At 34.7% G+C, this 20,522-nt stretch overlaps 2 protein-coding genes across 2 annotated transcripts; both read right to left on the bottom strand.

Annotated features, from left to right (window-relative positions):
* Positions 1–1,688: 1,688 nt before the first annotated feature.
* LOC135834513 (uncharacterized) lies at positions 1,689–3,169 on the bottom strand. Its single transcript, XM_065348440.1, has 5 exons — positions 2,803–3,169; positions 2,660–2,726; positions 2,400–2,518; positions 2,180–2,324; positions 1,689–2,101 (listed from the first exon to the last, which is right to left on the bottom strand). Exons 1-5 carry the CDS (start codon positions 2,893–2,895, stop codon positions 1,806–1,808), a joined length of 720 nt encoding a protein of 239 aa, XP_065204512.1. The 5' UTR covers positions 2,896–3,169; the 3' UTR covers positions 1,689–1,805.
* Positions 3,170–4,076: 907 nt separating this feature from the next.
* Positions 4,077–9,599, bottom strand: LOC135834512 (uncharacterized). Its single transcript, XM_065348439.1, has 5 exons — positions 9,176–9,599; positions 9,020–9,089; positions 8,816–8,928; positions 8,594–8,738; positions 4,077–8,511 (listed from the first exon to the last, which is right to left on the bottom strand). The coding sequence occupies exons 1-5, from the start codon at positions 9,206–9,208 to the stop codon at positions 8,258–8,260; spliced, it is 615 nt and encodes a 204-aa protein (XP_065204511.1). The 5' UTR covers positions 9,209–9,599; the 3' UTR covers positions 4,077–8,257.
* Positions 9,600–20,522: the final 10,923 nt, after the last annotated feature.

The following is a 20,522-nucleotide window of genomic DNA, read 5'->3' as shown; positions in this document are numbered from 1 at the left end:
AAAACAATTCTCCATTTTTTATTTTTCCCATATCTGAAAAAAGTGGTTCCGGGTACCAAACACACCCCCCCCCCCCATAAGGAGAAAAAATTGAAAAATTTCCAACAATTTCAGGAATGAAAATTCTTTGTCTTTTCGTCAGAAATTTTCATAACAATCTCCTTTTCAATAAAAAACTTCCCCGGTCCTTTAAACTATACTACCCCCCCCCCCTACAAAAGGAGCACCGCAAATTTTAAAAAAGTAGAATTAATGAAAATCAGGGAAAAAAGAAAACAAAAACTAAAATTTTTTGATTTTTTTTAAACCGACAACAATGATTAAAAAATTGACACCACTGCTTTCCAAAATATTTCCCCATTTTCAGGAATGATATTTTTCAATATTTGCCAAGAAAAAATTTTCAAAACACAAATTTACCCGAAAAATAACGATTTACAAATTTTTAATCGCTCAGCTTGGAACCCTAAAAGAAGTGGTCTTGGGTTTTGATGGTAATAGCATAGCATCGATCTAAGCAGAGTCTCAAATACTTTAATTCGAGACTTGACCATTTTTCCCAAAATGCAGGTTATGTAGCCCCTGGAGCTAAAACCCACAATTTTTTCAAAAATGCCACCTCTTACGAGAGTCTAAATTTCCCCTCCAGGGGTACTTTCGGAGCTAGGATTTTTTGTGAGTAATTTTCAACTCAAAATGAAGTTTTCTGCTGAATTTGGTCAAAATTCGTCAACTTTTAAGGAGCTAGATTTTCTTTTAAAATACATATTTTGAGCTCCTTTAATTTCAATGTCAGGCAAAAATTCATATAATTACTCATTTCCAAAGTCAAAAATACGTTTTTGGCCATTTTTTTTTTCCTAAAATATTTCCCCCCTCTTCAGTTATGAAATTAGGAAAAAATTCATAACGACAAAATTTGTTCATTTTCCAAAGTATTACTTACTTTAATTTAAGACCGAGCCATTTTTCCAAAAACAGGTTGTGCAGCAGGACTAAAAAAAAACACAATTTGTTTCGAAAATACCTTTCAGAGGCATCTAACTTTCAACTCAAATTGAAAGTCCCCGATGAATTTGGTCAAAATCAGCCTAATATACTGTTTTGTAGAATTTTTAGTTTTTCACCTTTTTTTACTCATTTTAATGCAATATTGTTGAAATCGGAGGAGAAAAAATATGGTTCCCAAATGGGTAGGTGCTCAGTAGGTACAAAAAATGATTAGTAATCTTTCAAGTGGGTCACTTAGAAGCACCAATCACGAGCATACGAGCTATAGTCATTTTCTACGGATTTTATGGATTTTTTTTTTTGTTAAACTAGAATTTTCTGAATGTCCCTGAAAGCTCAGATTTTTTGTAAAGTTTGAAGTAGTTATTTTTAGAAGAATTTATAGGAGACTCCAGCATGGACTAAAATTCAATCAATCAATTTTATTTATGATAGTATTCGAGTTGCACAGTTGAAATGAAATGCATGATTATTCGAACTGATTCGTTTTATTCAAAGAAGAAAAAAATATTCTACATAGGTAGGTACCTTAAAAATTTTTGCCAAAAATCCAAAAATGAAGTATGGTATCTAAGATTTTAAAATTTCAAATGCTCTTATCCCTGGTTGAAAAAATCGCAGAGACCTCCGATTTGAGAGATTAGAGACACATGCAAAACATGAAAATATCAATGATCCATCGTTTCATTTTCATTTTATTTAACATGAAATTGCCTGAGCACATATGAACTTATATGTATAGGTAAATATACAACTTATGGGCTACATGGTACGTTACGTTTACTCAAGCAGCATTATGACGGTGGGCTTTCATTAACGACAACAGATTGAGGCATGTTGAATCCAAGTGGGATCGCAGTTTGAGATCGTTCATTAGGCGGGTTTATCGACAAATCGGGCTGAGTAAATACAGGAGTATCAGGTAAGGTTTGGTCATTCTGTCGGGGGGCAGATGCAGAAGGAGATGATGCTTCTTTCATCGATGTAATGATTTCAATGCATGTGGGCATTTCATGTTCGCGCCTATACTCTCGTTTTGATATTTGGTTGAAGAAACTGAAGATAATCGAACAAAAGTAATAATGGAGTGCTGAAAACAAACACGAATTAGCCACGATGAAGCATTTAGCAGGTACTGCGGAAAAGTAAAAAAATTTAGAGAATTTACCAAATAAAATAAACAGTTTTACAGGGTCTTCTGTCGATTGAATGAAATGCAAACGCAGCCACACAAAGGTCAGTATTTTGATCAAATACATAAGAACCATAAGCGTTTCACTCACGGCCAACGGATTTAGGCAGCTAAATGACTCCTGTGAAAACAAACGTAAAAATATAGGTAGATATATGAACGTGAACGTAGTTTGTTCCAAGTGCTTATGTCTTACCATAACTAAACCGGGGCAAATCCCGATGAACATCACAAAACTTTGAATGACGTAGTACAACTGACCATAATCTACGAAATTATGCCCATACGAGTACGATGGTGAATATAGACTGTCCACTGAAAAATTACAACCAAAAGTTACCTCATCATTCGTCAAAAATCCAAGTACCTAGGTACTCGTAAGTAGAAAGTTAGGTAATATTACAAGCTGTATGATTCTTGGGACAACAAATAAACTACCTATAAGCAATCACTTACGGAATTTGAGGAAATCAGGCGGATCTTTTTTTGAGGATCCATCTATTAAGTGCGCAAAGTTCCATACCTAATAAAAAATAATTGAATATTTTTATTCAAGCCAAGAAACATAGAAAGCACTATTTGAAGCTATAAATACTTACAAAACCAATAACGCAAATATGATTCACTCCTATTCTCACCGGACACGGATAACAACACCACCATTGTTTCAACTTTGGAAAACACACGTTCATGGTCTATTAGGTAAATAAAGAGGATTGAGTAAAATATGGTATTCCTTTCAATAGAAAAAACCACGCGATGTAAGGCTTAATTCTTAGATAAGTCTTGACAGGAATTTAACACAAACTACAGAAAATTATAATTGAACGCGAACCAACCTTGGGTTGGATATTATTTATTTTTACATCTAAACTCGACGATTTACCCGAGCAATAAAAATAATCATGGCAGGGTACAACGTAGAAAAATATCGATAAGACCCTGATTCGCGCGAGTAATCATCACAAAGTAGGAACCACCGGTTTACTGATCATGCTAATAATCGCAATTAATTGGCAAGATTACGACTTATCTTTGAATTGTATTGTATTTTTTTTTCTCTCTGTAAAAAAGACAATACCTACTTACCTAATCAATGACCTATATTGGGAAGGTTTTCCATTCGTTTTTGGGGCCACAATAATAGCCTACATGTAAATTATCATACCATACAGGATTTTTTGGGGTGTTTCTGTTCGCCCACTTTACCATCCTTTGGCCCACAATTTCACGTGTTACCTATGTTTAATTGAACAATAAAGAAGTTTAATATTTTGCATAGGTTTCCATTTGAAAGGATTCTTTTTAATTTTAGCCTCTCATCAGAATTGAAGGAGCAATAATTGATTGATATTTCAAATGTACATAAGAACCTTGAGTTCATAAAAGTGTACAGTTTGCGGATTTTTTGCAAAATTCTTAAATCTTAGTTCTGAAATTTGGCATTGAACTTTAAAAAAATGATCTGCATCAAACTTTTAAGATTTTAGACCAATACATATTTTTTTTAAATGAGTGTTTGCCTGTTTGGGGTAGGTAATATGTACCTAGGTATAGGTAGGTACCTTATTTTGCAAAGTTGGAATTCTCCACCTCCCACTCCCCTCCCCCAAAGTTGTGACCTCAGGTGAAAAAACAACTCTCTATTTTTTATTTTTCCCCTATATGCAGTGGTTTTAGGGGAGGTTTTCGAAAAAATCGTCGAGTATGCTATGGCCGTCACAACCCAACCACCACTTTTACGGTTCTACTGAGCGGTTGAAAATTTGCAGATCTTTTATTCTTGGATGAATTCGTGTTTTGAACATTTTTTCTTTGCAAATAAGCTTTTTGCATTAATTTGTCAAAATATTGAAAGATATCATTTTTTACATTTACATTTTTACATTTTTTATTTATTTCTTTCGTACAGTACAATCTTATATAGATACATATTACGACCCCACCAGTACCTTTTGGTGAGCGGGGGATCGGCTCTCTCCACATTACACAGACAGAAACAAAAATACAAAAATAAGAAAATAATAAAAATAAATGAAATAAAGAAACAAATAGATAGATAAGTAGATAAATAGATAATTAACCAACACTCAGCCACTAGAACAAGAAAAACCAGAGAGAGAACAATACCCTACAATTAATAATTTTAAACAACTTGCTGTAATAGCTCGGTACACCACACTAACATTCATTCATCTAGGATGGATAACACATATTCCTCAATCATTCTTTTGAAACCATTTACACTCGCATTTTTACATTCCACTGGCAAACTGTTGTACAGATGGGCAGCAAAGTATCGAAAAACTGACCTAGACATTGACTTTCTCCAGCCAGGGAGCGGAACAACACCCGACACAGCACATCTAGTACATCCCACCCCCACAGCATAGCCAAATGCGTCTCTATACCTGTGCATCAGAGACAACACAGTGATGTAATAAATTTGCCTCACCTTAAAGATAAGGTGCACCGGGGGAAGTTGGAATTCGGGGTAAGTTAGAAAACTTGCTCTAGCGCCTAGAGGTTTATATCTGGCAAAGTGCCACTAAAGGTGACTTGAGGGTACTGGTACTACCCCTACTTCATCACGGCATAAAAATTTTCGCGATTCAGTTTCATTTTAGTCGATGTCTTTGGTTCAATTGTATTTTGTTGCTGTTTTGAACTTGTTTTGAATTTGTTCTAAAATACAGACTTTCTATTTCTTAGTTTTTCGCATATAGCGGACGAACCGTGCGTCCTAGAGAAAATCTGATGAAATTGATCTCAAAGAGATTTAAATTCTCTACAATTTTGTTTCTATGCAATTTTTCTAGGACACTCCGTTTGTGATCTACGCCTCTGCAAAGTTTAGCCTGTTCTGACTTACCCCAATTGGGGTAAGTCAGGACATTTTATATTTTATTCCACTGAGCGGAAGCTACTGTGTCAATCGCTCTCAAATTTTCACCATAGGTTAAGAACCCTTATGGGAACCTACATAATAAATTTGATCCATATTGGTTCATTAGAAGGGGAGTAACAGCTGGTCAAAGTTGAAATTGTGAAAAATCGTTCTGACTTGCCCCGGTGCACCTTACCCAAAGAATGGAAAACTGGCTGAGAGGGAGCGTCCCAGCGTTCACCAACAACTAACCGAGCGGCTCGCTTTTGAAGCATCAGTAGTGGCCGGATCCAACATGTAGCCGCACCCCCCCCCCACACCATGATCCCATACCTCAAGGTACCCTCAAACACAGCCACATAGAACCTCCGAAGATGAACACCAGACACCAAGCCAGACAAGTAGCGAATCAGATTTACAATTTTAGATAATTTTGCCCTCAAAACCAAACAGTGTTCCCTCCACGCCAAGCACTGATCTACCCACACAGCACACACCCAAGTACCTGTGTTTCTCCACCTGTACCAGAGCTGGACAGGAGCAGAGAGCACCGCACTCCCTCTCATGGAGGAAAACCTTACCTCTTAAGTTGCGCACATATCAATTTTGAAAGCCAAAAACAACAAGCTCTGACTTCGCAGCATTCACCCTAAGCCCGTGCTGAGAAAACCAAAGACTAAAAAACAAAAACTAAAATTTTTTCGACTTTTTGAGATTGACAACAATGATTAAAAAATTGGCACCACTGCTTTCCAAAATATTCTCCCACTTTCAGGAGTGATATTTTTCAATATGCCAAGAAGAAATTGTCAAAACACAAATTTACCCAAAAATTACCGTTTTGCAAATTTTTAATCGCGCAGTAGAACCCTAAACGAAGTGGTCTTGGGTTTTGATAGTAATAGCATCGATCTAGGCAGAGTCTCAAATACATTAATTTGAGACTTGGCCATTTTCCCTAAAACACAGGTTGTGTAGCCCCAGAAGCAAAAAACTACAATTTTTCAAAAAAGCCCATTTGTTTGAGGGGGCAACTCTTCCCTCCGGGGGTACCTTCGGAACCAGAATTTTTGTGAGTAATTTTCAACTCAAAATGAAGTTTTCTGCTAAATTTGGTCGAAATCTGTCAACTTTTAAGGGGCTAGTGATATTTTCTTTTAAAATACTTCTACTCCCTTCAATTCCAATGTTAGGCATAATTCATAATTTAAAAATTTGTTTATTTTCCAAAGTAAGTACTGCCCATTCCCAAGGTCAATAATACGTTTTCGCGATTTTTTTCTTCTAAAATATTTCTCCCCTCTTCAATCTTGAAATTATAAAAAAATTCATAACGACAAAATTTGTTCATTTTCCAAGTATTACTCACTTTAATTTAGGAACGGGTCATTTTTTCAAAAACGGGTTGCGTAGCAGGAGCAAAAAAAAAACACAATTTTTTTCGAACATACCTACTCTTTGAGGGCCCAAATCTCCCCTACAGAGGCATCTAACTTTCAACTCAAAATGAAGGTCTCTGATGAATTTGGTCAAAATCAGCCTACTTTTTTGTGGAATTTTCAATTTTTCACTTTTAAAAAAAAAATTATTTTAATGCAATCGTCGAAAACATTGGAGAAAAAATATGGTTCCCAAGAGGGTAGGTGTTCAGTAGGTACAAAAAATGATGAGTAATCTGTCAAGTGGATCACTAACAAGCACCAGCATTACCAGCAATCACGAGCATACGAGCTAAAGTTATTTTCTACGAATTTTATAGAGGTTTTTTTTTGTTTTTTTGGAAAACTAGAATCTCCTAAATGTTCCAGAAAGCTCAGATTTTTGAAAAGTTTGAAGTCGTTATTTTTAGGAGAATTTATAGGAGACACCAGCATGGACTAAAATAATTGGTTATAGTTTAGTTGCTCAGCTCAGTTCAAATGAAATGCAAGATTATTCGAGAAAAAAAATTCTACCGTGAGAACTTTTCAATTTTCAAAAATTTGCCAAAAATCCAAAAATGAACTTTGGGATCTAAGATTTTGTTGATCTTTGGAAGCGAAGCTATTTTCAAACGACTCGATTTTGCAAAACTTCAAATTCTCTTATCCCTGGCAAAAAAAAAAATCGCAGAGACCTTTGGTCGCTTCAATTATCATTTGGTGACCTCTGCGGCTCTGCACATGCAGAGACACATGCAAAACAATAAAATATCGATGGTTCATCGTTTTATTCCCATTTTATTCAAAACGGAATTGCCTAAGCACAATTGAATACATAAGGGTAAGGGACCCCTATTCCGCCCAGTGCCTAATCCCGACCACCCTCTATATCTCGTCTGTTATTAGCGCTACCTACCGGAAAGTGATATAAACATGTTCCTCTATCACAGACGATTAATTTGAGACATTCCCGGCCATTGTACAGCCAAAACTCGCGAAATGAATTGAAGTTGAAAAAATTCGATAGTCAAAGATAAGTTTTTTGTCATTTTTCATCGTCGAAAAATTTTAACTAGATATCAATAATTTTATGATGTTATACATGTGTTGTGATTGTTATTTAAGTACGTTTCTGATGATATAGCCGCTTTCCTAATCCATCAAAGGTATGTATAAAATTTTTTTACGAAAGTGTAAAATGACATGGGTCTCCTAATCCCGACCACCCATAAGATCATGTAAATTCAGTCAGGGTGGTCGGGATTAGGGTACCAAATTCAGTCATTTTTGAGGTGCCTCAGAAGAAAATTCCAAAAAGCCATAAAGAATTATTCTATAACCCCAAAATTTCAATATGAGTTAGGGGAAGGTTCAATCTATCTTTTAAGCCATTTACTGTATTTTCATGTGAAAATAGTATTTTATTGGTTGCTGCACTTTCAAATGTGGTCGGAATTAGGGCACCTAACTTTTGGAGGTGGTCGGGATTAGGAGCCCAACTTTTGAAAAATCGTTTTTGAGTTGTTTCGGAAAAAAATTCAAAAAACATATTAAGGATTCTTCATTTGGGCCAAAATTTTGATATGAGTTAGGGGAAGGTTCAACCTACATTTTAAGCCATTTACCACGTTTTGAAGTGAAATAGTCTTCGATTGGTGGCGATTTTAAAAAAAGTGGTCGAAGTTGGGCGCCCTTACCCTTACATATAATAGGTAAGTAAAGAGCCCATAGTCTACATGGTACGTCTCACACAACATATGACGGTGGTTGAGTGAAGACAGGAGCTTCAGGAGTTTTTGTAGCATACGAAGAATTTTCCTGTGAAACCGGCAGGAAGGTTTCATCATTCGAACAGGGAGCAGATGCTCGAAGAGACGAAGCATCTTGTGTCGATTTCGTGATTTTAACGTTTATTGTCAATCGATGTTCGCATCCATGCTCTCCTTTTGATAGTTGGCTGAAGAAACTGAAGATACTCGAGCAAAAGTAATAATGGAATGCTGAAAACAAACACGAATTAAATTAGCCACGATGAAGCAGATACTGTGGAAAAATATAATTAAATAGATTCGAGTAATTTACCAAATAAAATCAACAGTTTTAGAGGGTTTTCTGTCGATGGAGCCAAGTTTATACGCAGCCACAAATAGGTGAGTATTTTGATCAAATACATCAGAAGCATGAGCGTTTCACTCACAGCCAATGGAGTTAGGAAGAAAAATGAGTCCTACGCAAACAAACGTAAAAAATATATACATGAACGTGAACTTGCTTCGTTCCAAATGCTTATTGAGTATGACTTACTATAACTAAGCCGGGGCAAATCGCGAAAAACATCACAGAACTTTGAATGGCGTAGTACAACTGGCTATAATCTACGAAATGAAACCCATATGATGGGTAATGTAGGCTGTCCACTGAAAAATTACAACCAAAAGTTACACCTCATTAAACATCTAATATAGGTACCTAAGTTCAGTAAGATAGGTAATGTTATTAGGTACTTACGGAATTCGAGGAAATCAGGTGGTGAATCTGTATATGAGAATCCATATATCAAGTGGGCACAGTTCCATAGCTAACATAAAATTGAATATTTTTACTCGAGCCAAGACACATTTTTATACATTGTAAAGCACTAGGTAGATATTTGAAGCTACTTACCCAAGCAATAAAGCAAATAAAACACACGCACATGGTCTCTTAGGTAAAATAGAGGATTGAGTTAAAATATAACGTTCCTTTCAATAGAAAAAACTACGCGATGTAAGGTTTAATAATATAGTTACTCTGTAAAATGAAACTTAAGAATGTGTAACACTTGACACGAATTCAAGAAATTAACAAGTGAGGTATCCACAAACTACAGAAAATTATAATTGAACTCGAATCAACCTTCGGTATTATTTATTTTTACATATAAACTCGATTTACCTAGGCAATAAAAATAATCGTGACAGGGTACAAACAACGCAGACCAATACCTATCGATAAGACCCTGATTCGCGTAAGTATTATTGTCACATAGTAGGAACCACAAGTTTACTAATTAAGCTAATAATCGCAACTACATTGGTGAGATTAGGTCTTATCTTCAAACTGTTATGTATTTTTATCTCTCTGTAAGAAAAGCAATATTTACCTAGTCAATGACCTTTGTAGGGAAGTTTTTCCATTCGTTTTCGTGGCAGTAATGATATGAATTATCGAACAGGCTTTTTGGAGTGTTTTTACGTCAGCATTTTTCTTAACAATCCCCTTTTCAAGAAAAAACTCTCCCGGCCCTTTAAACCGTATTAACCCCCTAGAAAAGAGTCCTGCAAATTTGAAAAAAAAAATCAGAAAAAATGAGAATAAATCAAAACCAGGGAAAAATTTTTGAAAATATCTTATCTCCATATTATTTGTTCTACACAACTTCCCTTTCAAGAAAAAACCTTCGTTTGCTCCCCCCTCAATAATGTTGGCTCTCTTGTATGGAGCCCCTCCCCCCACCACAATTTTGGGAAAATAAACAAAGATAAAAAATTGATATTTGTGGAAATTTTTTGAAAAATGTTTCATTTATGTGGGAAGAATCTTTCTGAATAGGTAAACACATTTTCAAGAAGAACCTTCCCCTGGTATCCAAAATGATGTTTATTCCCTTATACAGGTATACCTAAAGCCCCTCAAAGTCGAAAAAAATTAACAAAAAGAATGAAAAATTGATATCTGTTACAAATACTAAATAGTACGTACTTTTAAATAACCACATTTTCAAAAAAAAAAACTCGGTCCTCCAAATGTTGTTTGCTGAGTCCGTGCTAGACCTCCATATAAAACGAAACTATAGATCGAGAGAGTATAGGTATGCAAAAAAAACATCAGCAAAAATTTTAGAAGCTGAGCTGCATTTTTTGATCTTTGGTTTAATTTTTTTTTAATTAAAAAGCCCGAAATGGGAAAAATAATTTTACTCAAACTGACCAAGACAGCTTAAATTTGGCGTGTACCTTGCTTTCGGCTCTCCAGATCGATTTGAAACGATTTCTAGCTGTTTTGGGTGGTTATGGAGCCTCCCAGCAGATTTTTGAAAATTTTAAATTTTCACAAAATTTTACCCAATGAAGTTTTAGAAAGCTAAAATTCACAGTACATTTACGTAATAGAGCGAAGGTGCCCCTGGGGGGATGGACTCTAAAAGAGGGATGGCTTTCGAAAAAATCGTCGATTATGCTACGTATAGCCGATGAAATCCCAACACCACTTTTAGAGTTCTACATGAGGGGTTGAAAATTTGAAGATCGGTTATTTTTGGATTTTTTCTTTGCAAATAGGCTATTGGATAACTTTTCAATCATTTTTGTAAATTTCAAAAAATAGAAAAAAAACAAAAACTTATGAAATTTTTTCAAATTAGCAACAATTATTGAAAATTTGCTCCACTGATTTCCAAAATATTTCCTTAGTTTTAAGAATGATATCATTCGATATTTTGGCATCATAGTGCGGAATATTTGCCAAGAAAAAATTTTCAAACCACAAATTTACCCAAAAATTAACGATTTGCAAATTTGTAATCGCTGAGTAGAACCCTAAAAGAAATGGTCTTAGGTTTTGATGGTAATAGCATCGATCTAGGCGTAGTCGCAAATATGTACTTTAATTTGAGACTTGGCCATTTTCCCCAAAACGCAGGTTGTGTAATGTGTAGCCCCAAGAGCGAAAAACCACGATTTTTTTCAAAAATGCCACCTCTCTTTGAAGGACAAAAATCTCTCCTTTAGAGGTGCCTCCAGAGCCAGAATTTTTTATGAGTAATTTTCAACTCAAAATTAAGTTTTCTGCTGAATTCGGTCAAAATCCGCCAACTTTTAAAGGGACTAGAAATATTATAAAAGAAAAATATATTTTCTTTTAAGATACTTATTTTTAGCCTCTTCAATTTTAAATAAGTTAGGCAATGTAACATAATTACAAAATTCGTTTATTTTCCCAAGTACTTACTTCCCATTCCCAAAGTCCAAAAAAAAAGGGTTTTTCCTGTTTCTTTTATAATTTGTAGCCCTTTCAATTTCAAAATTAGGCAAAAATTCATAGTGACAAAATTAGTTTATTTTCTAAAGTATATTACCCATTCCCAAAGTGAAAAATATGTTTTTCTCTATTCCCCCAAGCTCAGCTGCCTCTTCAATTTCATAGATAGGACATTAATTGTCAATCTAACGTTTTACCTGGTGATATCCAAATTTGAAGTTTTGACATCCACTCACCAAACACCCTGCATTGGTACCTAATTTTCAGCATGCTGATTCGATTCAAAGTGGTTTCAAGCCATTTTCGAGCCTCCGTTGTATTTTTGGTTTTACACTTCCTTTTTCTAAAAAATAAAATTTCTGATTTCTTAAAACGATCAAATAACCTGACAGATTTTAGAAAAATTGCACTGCAAAGTGCAAATCATATTGAGGATTTTGTACATATGCATATGTAATTAATCAATATCAAATTAGTATCAGTTCATTGCTTCACTTTAGCTATAAAAATTATAAATAGGTATTCAAATACAGGAACTTATTATGTATGTAAACTTACGAACAAAAAAAATTCCAAAAAAGAAAACAACAATGATGAAAATGATTGAAGTTTATAGAACATATTAACTTAGGACTTGAGGTGACAACGAAGCACAAGAAGCAGAAGGTATCTATCGATTTGGATCATGATTTGAGGAAACCAGGCGGATAATTCCATGGGTAGACAAATTTGGTGACGTGTGGTCATTCTGGCTGAGAGCTGCTTCAGGTATGGATGGTGTTGTTGCAACTCTTCCGCTGTCTATTAAGAAACTGATTATAATCGAGCACAGATAGAAATGGAGTACTGAAAAGATTCACATTCGCGGATTAGAAAAAATGTCGAAGCAAATTAGCTGCAGGTAGGGAATGATACGAATTAACATCTAATTCACCTACCAAATAATATTGGGAACAGTATTTCGTGGAGCGTGTCAGTTGTAAATATGCTTTTACCTTCCGAAAAGCGCATATACCACATGTACCCATAACGTACTGTTGCAAAAGCGTATATATAGATCATAAGCTGTTCGATCACGATCAATAGAAATAAGCAGCAAGGCTAAACAGACAAACATAGAGATAGGTAAGGTAAAGTACCAGTTGCGGTGATCAGGCGACGCGGTAGTGTTGCCCCCCACCCTCCCACGGTTTTCGAACCGTAGGTGGCGGTAAGGCAACACCGCGGAGTAATATTCTCAAACTATTTTGGACAGTTTTGAACACCACGCCCGCTCCAATGCAATTTTCTCGACAAATATGAACTGATTTAAAAAAGTAAGAAGACCAATGTTTTTATTTTTTAAAAACCTTTCAGAAAATATATATAACAATTGTTATACGACAAACAGTTGCAAAGTGTCAAGCATCATTTTGGCAGTGTCAAGCAGCATTTTTTCTGTTTTTTTGGTAATTTTCTTCGTACACACTTAACTTGATACCGAGAGATTGGTCGAACCAAATTTTATGAAATTTGAAATGTAGACTCCATTCATCATCTGTTATACAGTATAACAAAAAAATTGTCAAAATCTTGAAAATTCAACCTTCACTCCCTCATTTGGCCCACTATAAATGTTAAAAATGTGTTGAAAATATCAAAAGGAGCTAGCTCTATCTTCAAAGCATACATATTTAAAATAATTTCAGCTTTTTCTGATTTGTAGTTTTTGCTGTAGCCTTGTCTAAAGATTCAATTTTTCGTGTATTGAATCATGAAATCAGTGTTGTCTCATATTGAACCAAAAAACATTGAACTGCTAGCTGAATATATTTATATTGCTAGGCATTTTATTTGGAATACCGGATTTCTTCCAGATGAAGAATTTTTTTAAAATTTTTGTACAGTAGTCCCCGCTTAATGTAGTCGCCGTTAATAGAATAATTCGGATAATGGAATCGAAATGGGTTGGGACGGAACGCTGGCATCTTCTTACATGTAAATTTTATCGCTTATTGTAGTGAAAAAGTGCATTGAGTTCGGTTAATAGAATTGATTAATCTTCAAAAGTTGGAGAAAATCACGGAAATTTGACAAAATTTAACAAAAAATGCATGAAAAAGACATGTTTTGAACATGTTAAGATGGCATAAAAACACAAAATGAAGATTATTTTGTAAAGAGTGAAAATTGACAGAAAAATATGATGAAATTTTTGTAAAATTTTATAAAAATTGTCCAAAAGAATGTTCAAAACATATTAAAAAAACTAAATGTACCCAACTAAACAACCAAAAATGTACTGAAAACGACTCCTAAAAACCATCAAAAAGTGATGAAATTGCAACAAAATTTGGAATTTTGTGTTTTTATCCTTCAGGTTTCTCTGGTTCATAGAATGAAACATATCCGGTCCCAACTCGATTTTAATAAAGAAGTTTAAGTAGAAATTGGAAATTTGTTTGTGAAAATGATGGAAATTATGCTGAAGGAAGTCCAAGCTTATTTATGACCATGGGGAATGCCCAAATACGAGTAGAATTTTCGTGGTACGATGTTATAATATAAGCAAAAACACAGGATACATATTTTGAAATTTTTTCTTGGACCGCTTATTAGAATATCCCGGTTAATAGAATTCAAATTACCTCGGCCCAAACCGATTCCATTAAGCGGGGACTACTGTATTAGAAAATGTGATGCAATCTGGGATAGGGTACCCAAAGTTGGAAAATTTTTTTTCGTTTCTATTGTGTCATTTGAAAGCTTAAAATGTCAGCTTTTTTTTTTAAAAAAAAAAGATATTAAGTCTAGCCCTTTTTGCGGCTGAGCAATGAACAGTTGAAGTTTCTGCTTAAAAAAAGAAAATTTTGAGAAAATCAAAGTTTAAAGTTTTTCCTTTAAAATTTCGTAAAAAAAATTATTTTCTCGACTTCTACTGCACTAAATTGGCTGAAATTTTGATATGATACTTCAAAATTATAGACAATCAAATTTTAAAAATTGTGTCAACATTTGTTGACTATTTGTTGAATCATGTTGAGGGAAACACATTTTTTGTACAGAAAATTTGAAAAAAAAAAACATTAAAATGCGTAAAAAATGAAAATTTTACAGAAACTCACGACTTTAAAAAGAAATAAGTGAAAAAAATTATAAAAAAATTTTACGCCCGGAGAAGGACTTGAACCCACGACCTTCAGTGTGTAAGTCCGCTTTCCAGGCATCTAGCCACCAAGAAAGATATGTAATGTGTGCTTTCTAATGGTATACAACTAATTTTATTATGAATTTGACATAACTAACAGGAAAGAAAAGAAGAACATCATTTGGGTAGTAGCAAGTGGAATGGTAGTGGAAGCGCAAGCGGGGGGAAACAACACAACGACTTTGGGTACCTTTTCTTTTTTAACTTTGTTCGGGTATTTAATAGGGAAAAATATTTCTTTCAGAGGTAATTTTTATGCTAGATGATAGCCAACAGTGTCTAGAACAAGTTTTCAGTGTGACCTGAAAATTGACATTTCTCAATATCTCAACTGTTTTTTGCTGTAGCACGAAATTTACTTTTCCGACTTTGGGTACCCTATCCCAGATCGCATCACAAATATAAAAAGTCATCATTATCACCCCTAATTTAATAAAAAAAATTGAACATAAATAAATTTAAAAAAAATTAGACGGAAGTATTAGAAAAGCGACCAACATTGATTTAACATATTTTTAACATATCAAAAATATATGTTACAATAGGTTTACAATTTCATTTTTGGTAACCATAAGTCTGCATTATCTCATGAATACGAAAAAAAATGTTATGATATCCCCAAAAAAATCTTTTAAAAGAATTCTTACCCCCGCCCACCCACTTGAGGGATATTCATGACCTTAAAAATTAACAGAAAACATTTCAGTAAATACCTTTCTTCAAAAAAAAAAAAAAAAAAAATTGAAAAAAGATACAAATTTCAATATGAAATTTACTGATATAAAGAGAGTGTGACCCCGCCATTTAAGGCATTACAAAATTATTTAATTATGAATATTTATTTTAATAATGTAATTCAGTAAAATGATGACTGCATAAATGATGAATTTAATGTCAAAGAAAATAAAACAATTTTTATAATTTGATTGATAAATATATATGATTCAAATTTGTTATGTGTAGAAAAATCTACATTAATATTTTCTAATAAAAAAAATAAAATTAAAAAAAAGGGCGGACATAAGCCTTAACAGTTTATTATAACTTAATTCATGAGACAAAATAATAAAATTCAATCTAACATACAGGTATAAAAAATGAGGAATCGGCTTTTTTTGACATTAAATTCATCATTTATGCAGTCATCATTTTACTGAATTACATTATTAAAATAAATATTCATAATTAAATAATTTTGTAATGCCTTAAATGGCGGGGTCACACTCTCTTTATATCAGTAAATTTTATATTGAAATTTTTATCTTTTTTCAATTTTTTTTTTTTTTTTTTTTTTTTTTGAAGAAAGGTATTTACTGAAATGTTTTCTGTTAATTTTTAAGGTCATGAATATCCCTCAAGTGGGTGGGCGGGGGTAAGAATTCTTTTAAAAGATTTTTTTGGGGATAGTTTTTTCTAAGCTTTCTGTACAGCCCAAATTTCAACTTCTAAAAAATTTTATGATTTTGATGATAAAGTCGACATGCTACACAACATAATACCTACTTGAAAAAAAAAATTGTTTTAATGAAAAATCTGATTGAAAATTATACCTTCTAAAAAAAATCTAACTGCGTCTGCAACATGCAGTCTTACAATCCACAACTGGTAGGTACTTTACCTTAACATTACAACCACACTCTAATTGGTTCTGTTGGATGGATATAGACTCGTTCCGTCCGAAGGGACTAGACTCGTTCTGTTTGGTTTTTGATTTGTATTCCATACGTGTTTTACATCCTCCAAACAGAGAACTGATCAACACTACTATCTGAATGATGTAATAACATCGCCTGTACTCGACGAAGTGATGCCCACCAGGAAGTTGGATGAAATTTTGACTGTCCACTGAAAAAAAATACAATATGTGTTACAACCAAAAGTAACCAATCAACTACAGGGTGACCGGAAAGTCATGCAACCCAAATTTTTTTTTTAAATAAAAAATACGTTTTTGAACAGGCCTTTTCAATTGCGTTGTTATTAATAGTAGAAGGGTACTCCCCCAAGTAATTAAAGTTTCACCCCCCATTCAAATTGCATAGCGAACATTTTGCAGGGGCAGACCAGGCATACTTGAATAATGAGTACCAAGCAGACAATTAGCATAGGTGTAAGAAAGGTTGCCTACGTCGGATTATTTTAAGGTGGCTTATGCAACGCTACACGATGGTCTTCACCAGATGATGCACCCACCGCCATTCGCTGATCGTTATTTAATTTTCCAGGAAAAAAAAACTTTAAAAATTTTTTGGTGAAAAATCAAAAATTTTTACTTATTACTAAAAATGTTGTGGAAGAATCATTACAAGGGAACAAGTTTATTAGCTGCGAATCACTTGGAGTCTCTGCTATGCAACGACTGCCATTTCATTTCTTTTTGGCTGTTGATATTTTTTTAAGGAACCAATTTTTTGGTTGCTGGAATTTCCAGTCACCCTGCTAACGTAGTATTTTTAGTCCTTGAAATTAAGATAGGTAAAGGAATGAATTGTACTCACAAATTTCTAGGACGAAAGGTGGACTTTTGCTTTCACCAAATAAGTACCAGCCCACGTTCCATAACTGCAATGAAGATTTCACTGATTTATTCAACTCGATGAATACTTACACATACCTACATATTTTTAATCACAAGAGAAATTATTCGTAACCACTTACTAAGCTAATTCCGCAAATGAGGGTTACTCCAGTTGTCAACGAATAGAAATAGAACGCTCGTTTCAATGTTGGAATACCTATAATACACATGTTCAACGTATTGTGCCTTCTGTACCTACCGAAGTAATACGAGTACACAAATAATACGACTCAGTGCACCTATTGTTACTTCAACAAGAAGTATGTACATGTAGGTACGCGATACGAGCTGGAAAAAAATCATGATTGAACATAAAGAAACTTTCAATTGGTAAACCGAATATGTAAATAATCACTAGGCAACTGCATATTTGTGTTGGGGTTGAAAATGCGCTTAATCGATACTTTAGACCCTTAAACAAAAAACAGAGTGGTGTTTTTATATTTGGTGGTCAGGACGAGATTGTCAAAGTTGCGAAAATGGCCGTTTTTGCCCTACTTCACGAGTTTGTAGCGACATCAGTATTGTTTTGCGAAAAAAACCAGGGTCCTTTTCGTTTTCTACGCACTTTTCAAAGTAAACTACTTTCCCCGATTTTTGATTTTTGAAGTTTAAAACGCATAGGTAACGGAAGATTTTTATTTGTACAAATATTTTAAAACTCGGAGCGCGCGACGCTGGCGTTACTCCACCATGTAACCGTGGCGCGGAGCCGTGTTCGCCCGAAGTTCAAATTGAATGTTTCATATTTAGAAAAATTATTCTTATGCGCTTGAAACGTCGAAAATCAAAAATCGGGGAAAGTAGTTTGCTTAAAAACGTGTGTAGAATCCGAAAATGACTTCGATTTGTTTCGCAAAACCATACTAATGTCGCTACCAACTCGTGAAGTAGGGCAAAAACGGTCATTTTTGCAACTTTGACCAGTCTCTCCGGATCACAAAAACAACTCAAAGGGTACCCCCTCCCCACGATAAGATAAGCGAAATGCCCTAAAGCTCGGATTTTGATGAAACTCACTGGGTATGTTTAGTGCCCCCAAAAAAATTGTTGAGCCCATAGCCCCCCCCCCCCCACTTAGCTAGGGGGATAAAAAACGCGTTTTTCAAGGGGAAAATTTTGCATCAGCGAGTAATTGAGATAAATTTATTCATTGGGGGTACCTCCCTGAATTTTTTCAGAATTTTTCATCGCATTGATTAAAAAGTTGCATACACCTAATGTGATTTCAACAGGAACTAGGCACAGAGGTCAAATGGGTGAACTTCACCAGTCAAAACTTTTTTTCATGTTTTAAATCAAAAAATAACATTTTTTCGCAAACTTTCAATTTTTTCATATCGACTTTACGACATAGTGCCATCCCAATTTTTTAAAATGTAACTTTTCAAGTCAATTTTTTCGAACGAAAAAAGTGGCAACGCTGACTTTTATGGTATCACCAAAAAGATTTTCAAAACCCCTAAGTATCGGAAAAAGTTCCATTTTGGAGGTATCGCGGTTATCGAGTAATCCACTGCTGAAATGGATGATATTTCAAGTTCATTGAAAACTTTGACACTCCCTATTATTAGCAGCCTTTTAAAAAAATGCTAGAGGGCTGCGATTTGCGCCACTGGTCAATCCTTTTAGTTGGGAGCCTGCTTAAGGATCTATTGCAACCCCCTCCCCCCCGGTTGATCCTCTGGGACAACTTTTTTCTTAAAGAGGGAGTTCTAAGGAACATTTCTAGACCTTGTACTCAAAAAAAAGTGGCCCACTTACAAAATGGCGGCCATTTTGATTGACAGGTCAGCAGAAATTGCAGATTTTGCATTCCAACATAGGACTTGCACAAAATTTTTCAAACCGTACAAAAGTAGATCGAAAGATCCGGCAAAAATTTATCACCTGTCAAAATTGCAAGTGCTAAAGTACGTTTTTCGATTTTTGGTGAATTTTTGAAAATCAAATTCAGGTCAAAAATAATGGAAAAAATCAAAATCTTACCAAATTGACCCAGAAAGCTGAAGTTTGGGATATACCTTTTTTTTGACATGCCAAATCGATTGGAAACTGTTTCAAACCGTTTTGAGCAGTTCTGGTGCCTCCAGTAGATTTTTGCAACTCAAAATTCCCACAAAATTTCATCAAATGGAGTTGGCAAGTTGAAGTTTACTTTGCAAACTAATTTCAATGTGATATGAAGTCGACTACATGGTGGTTTCAAATGGTTTTAAAGTTTCCAGCTACTTTATGGAAATTTCAATTTTCCAAAAAACTACGCACAACATTTCAAAAAGTCGCTGGAGGCTTCAAAACGACTTGAAATCCCCCAGCAGTCGACTTCGTAGCGTATTGAAATCAGTTTGCAGAATGAATTCCGGTTTTCAAACTCCATTTGATGAAATTTTGGGGGAATTTCAAGTTTCAAAAATCTGCTGGAGGCTCCAGAAATTTAAAAAAAATCACCACAGGCTCCAAAACGACTTGAAATCTCTCTGCATTTGACCTCGTAGCTCATTGAAATTAGTTTGCAGAGTAAATTTCGGTTATCCAACTCCATTTGATGAAATTTTGTCGGAATTTCCAGTTCTAAAAATCTGCTGGAGGCTCCAGAACTGCTCAAACGGTTTGAAACAGTTTCCAATCGATTTGGCATGTCGAAAAAAGGTATATCTCAAACTTCAGCTTTCTGGGTCAATTTGGTAAAATTTTGATTTTTTCCCTCATTTTTGGCCTGAACTTGATTTTCAAAAATTCACCAAAAATCGAAAAACGAACTTTAGAACTTGAAATTTTGACAGGTGATAAATTGTTGCCTGATCTTTCGATCTACCTTTGTACGATTTGAAAAATTTTGTGCAAGTCCTATGTTGGAACGCAAAATCTGTGATTTTGGCTGACCTGACAATCAAACTGGCCGCCATTTTGTAAGTAGGGCCACATTTTTTTTGAGTACAAGGGCTAGAAATGTTCCTTAGGACTCCCCCTTTGAGAAAAAAGTTGTCCCAGAGGATCGACGGGAGGGGGGTTCAATAGATCCTTAAGCGGGCTCCTCGCAAGGTCTCTCCATAGAAAAAATGTCTAGAAAATTGCCAACCCCCCCCCCATTTTTGGCCATTTTGGAGATATTTGAAGCCCCACAGCTCCGCCAAACAAGATCGAAAAAATGTCCGGTTTGCGTCATTCGTCAGTGTTTGATGACCTCTGAACATGATCTGATTTTGAAAAAAAATCGAAGACCC

The sequence above is a fragment of the Planococcus citri genome, chromosome 2 (assembly GCF_950023065.1).
Source record: "Planococcus citri chromosome 2, ihPlaCitr1.1, whole genome shotgun sequence".
Lineage (NCBI taxonomy): Eukaryota > Metazoa > Arthropoda > Insecta > Hemiptera > Pseudococcidae > Planococcus > Planococcus citri.
Note: the sequence above shows the minus strand (reverse complement) of the source record. Positions and strands in the feature narration are given on the sequence as shown.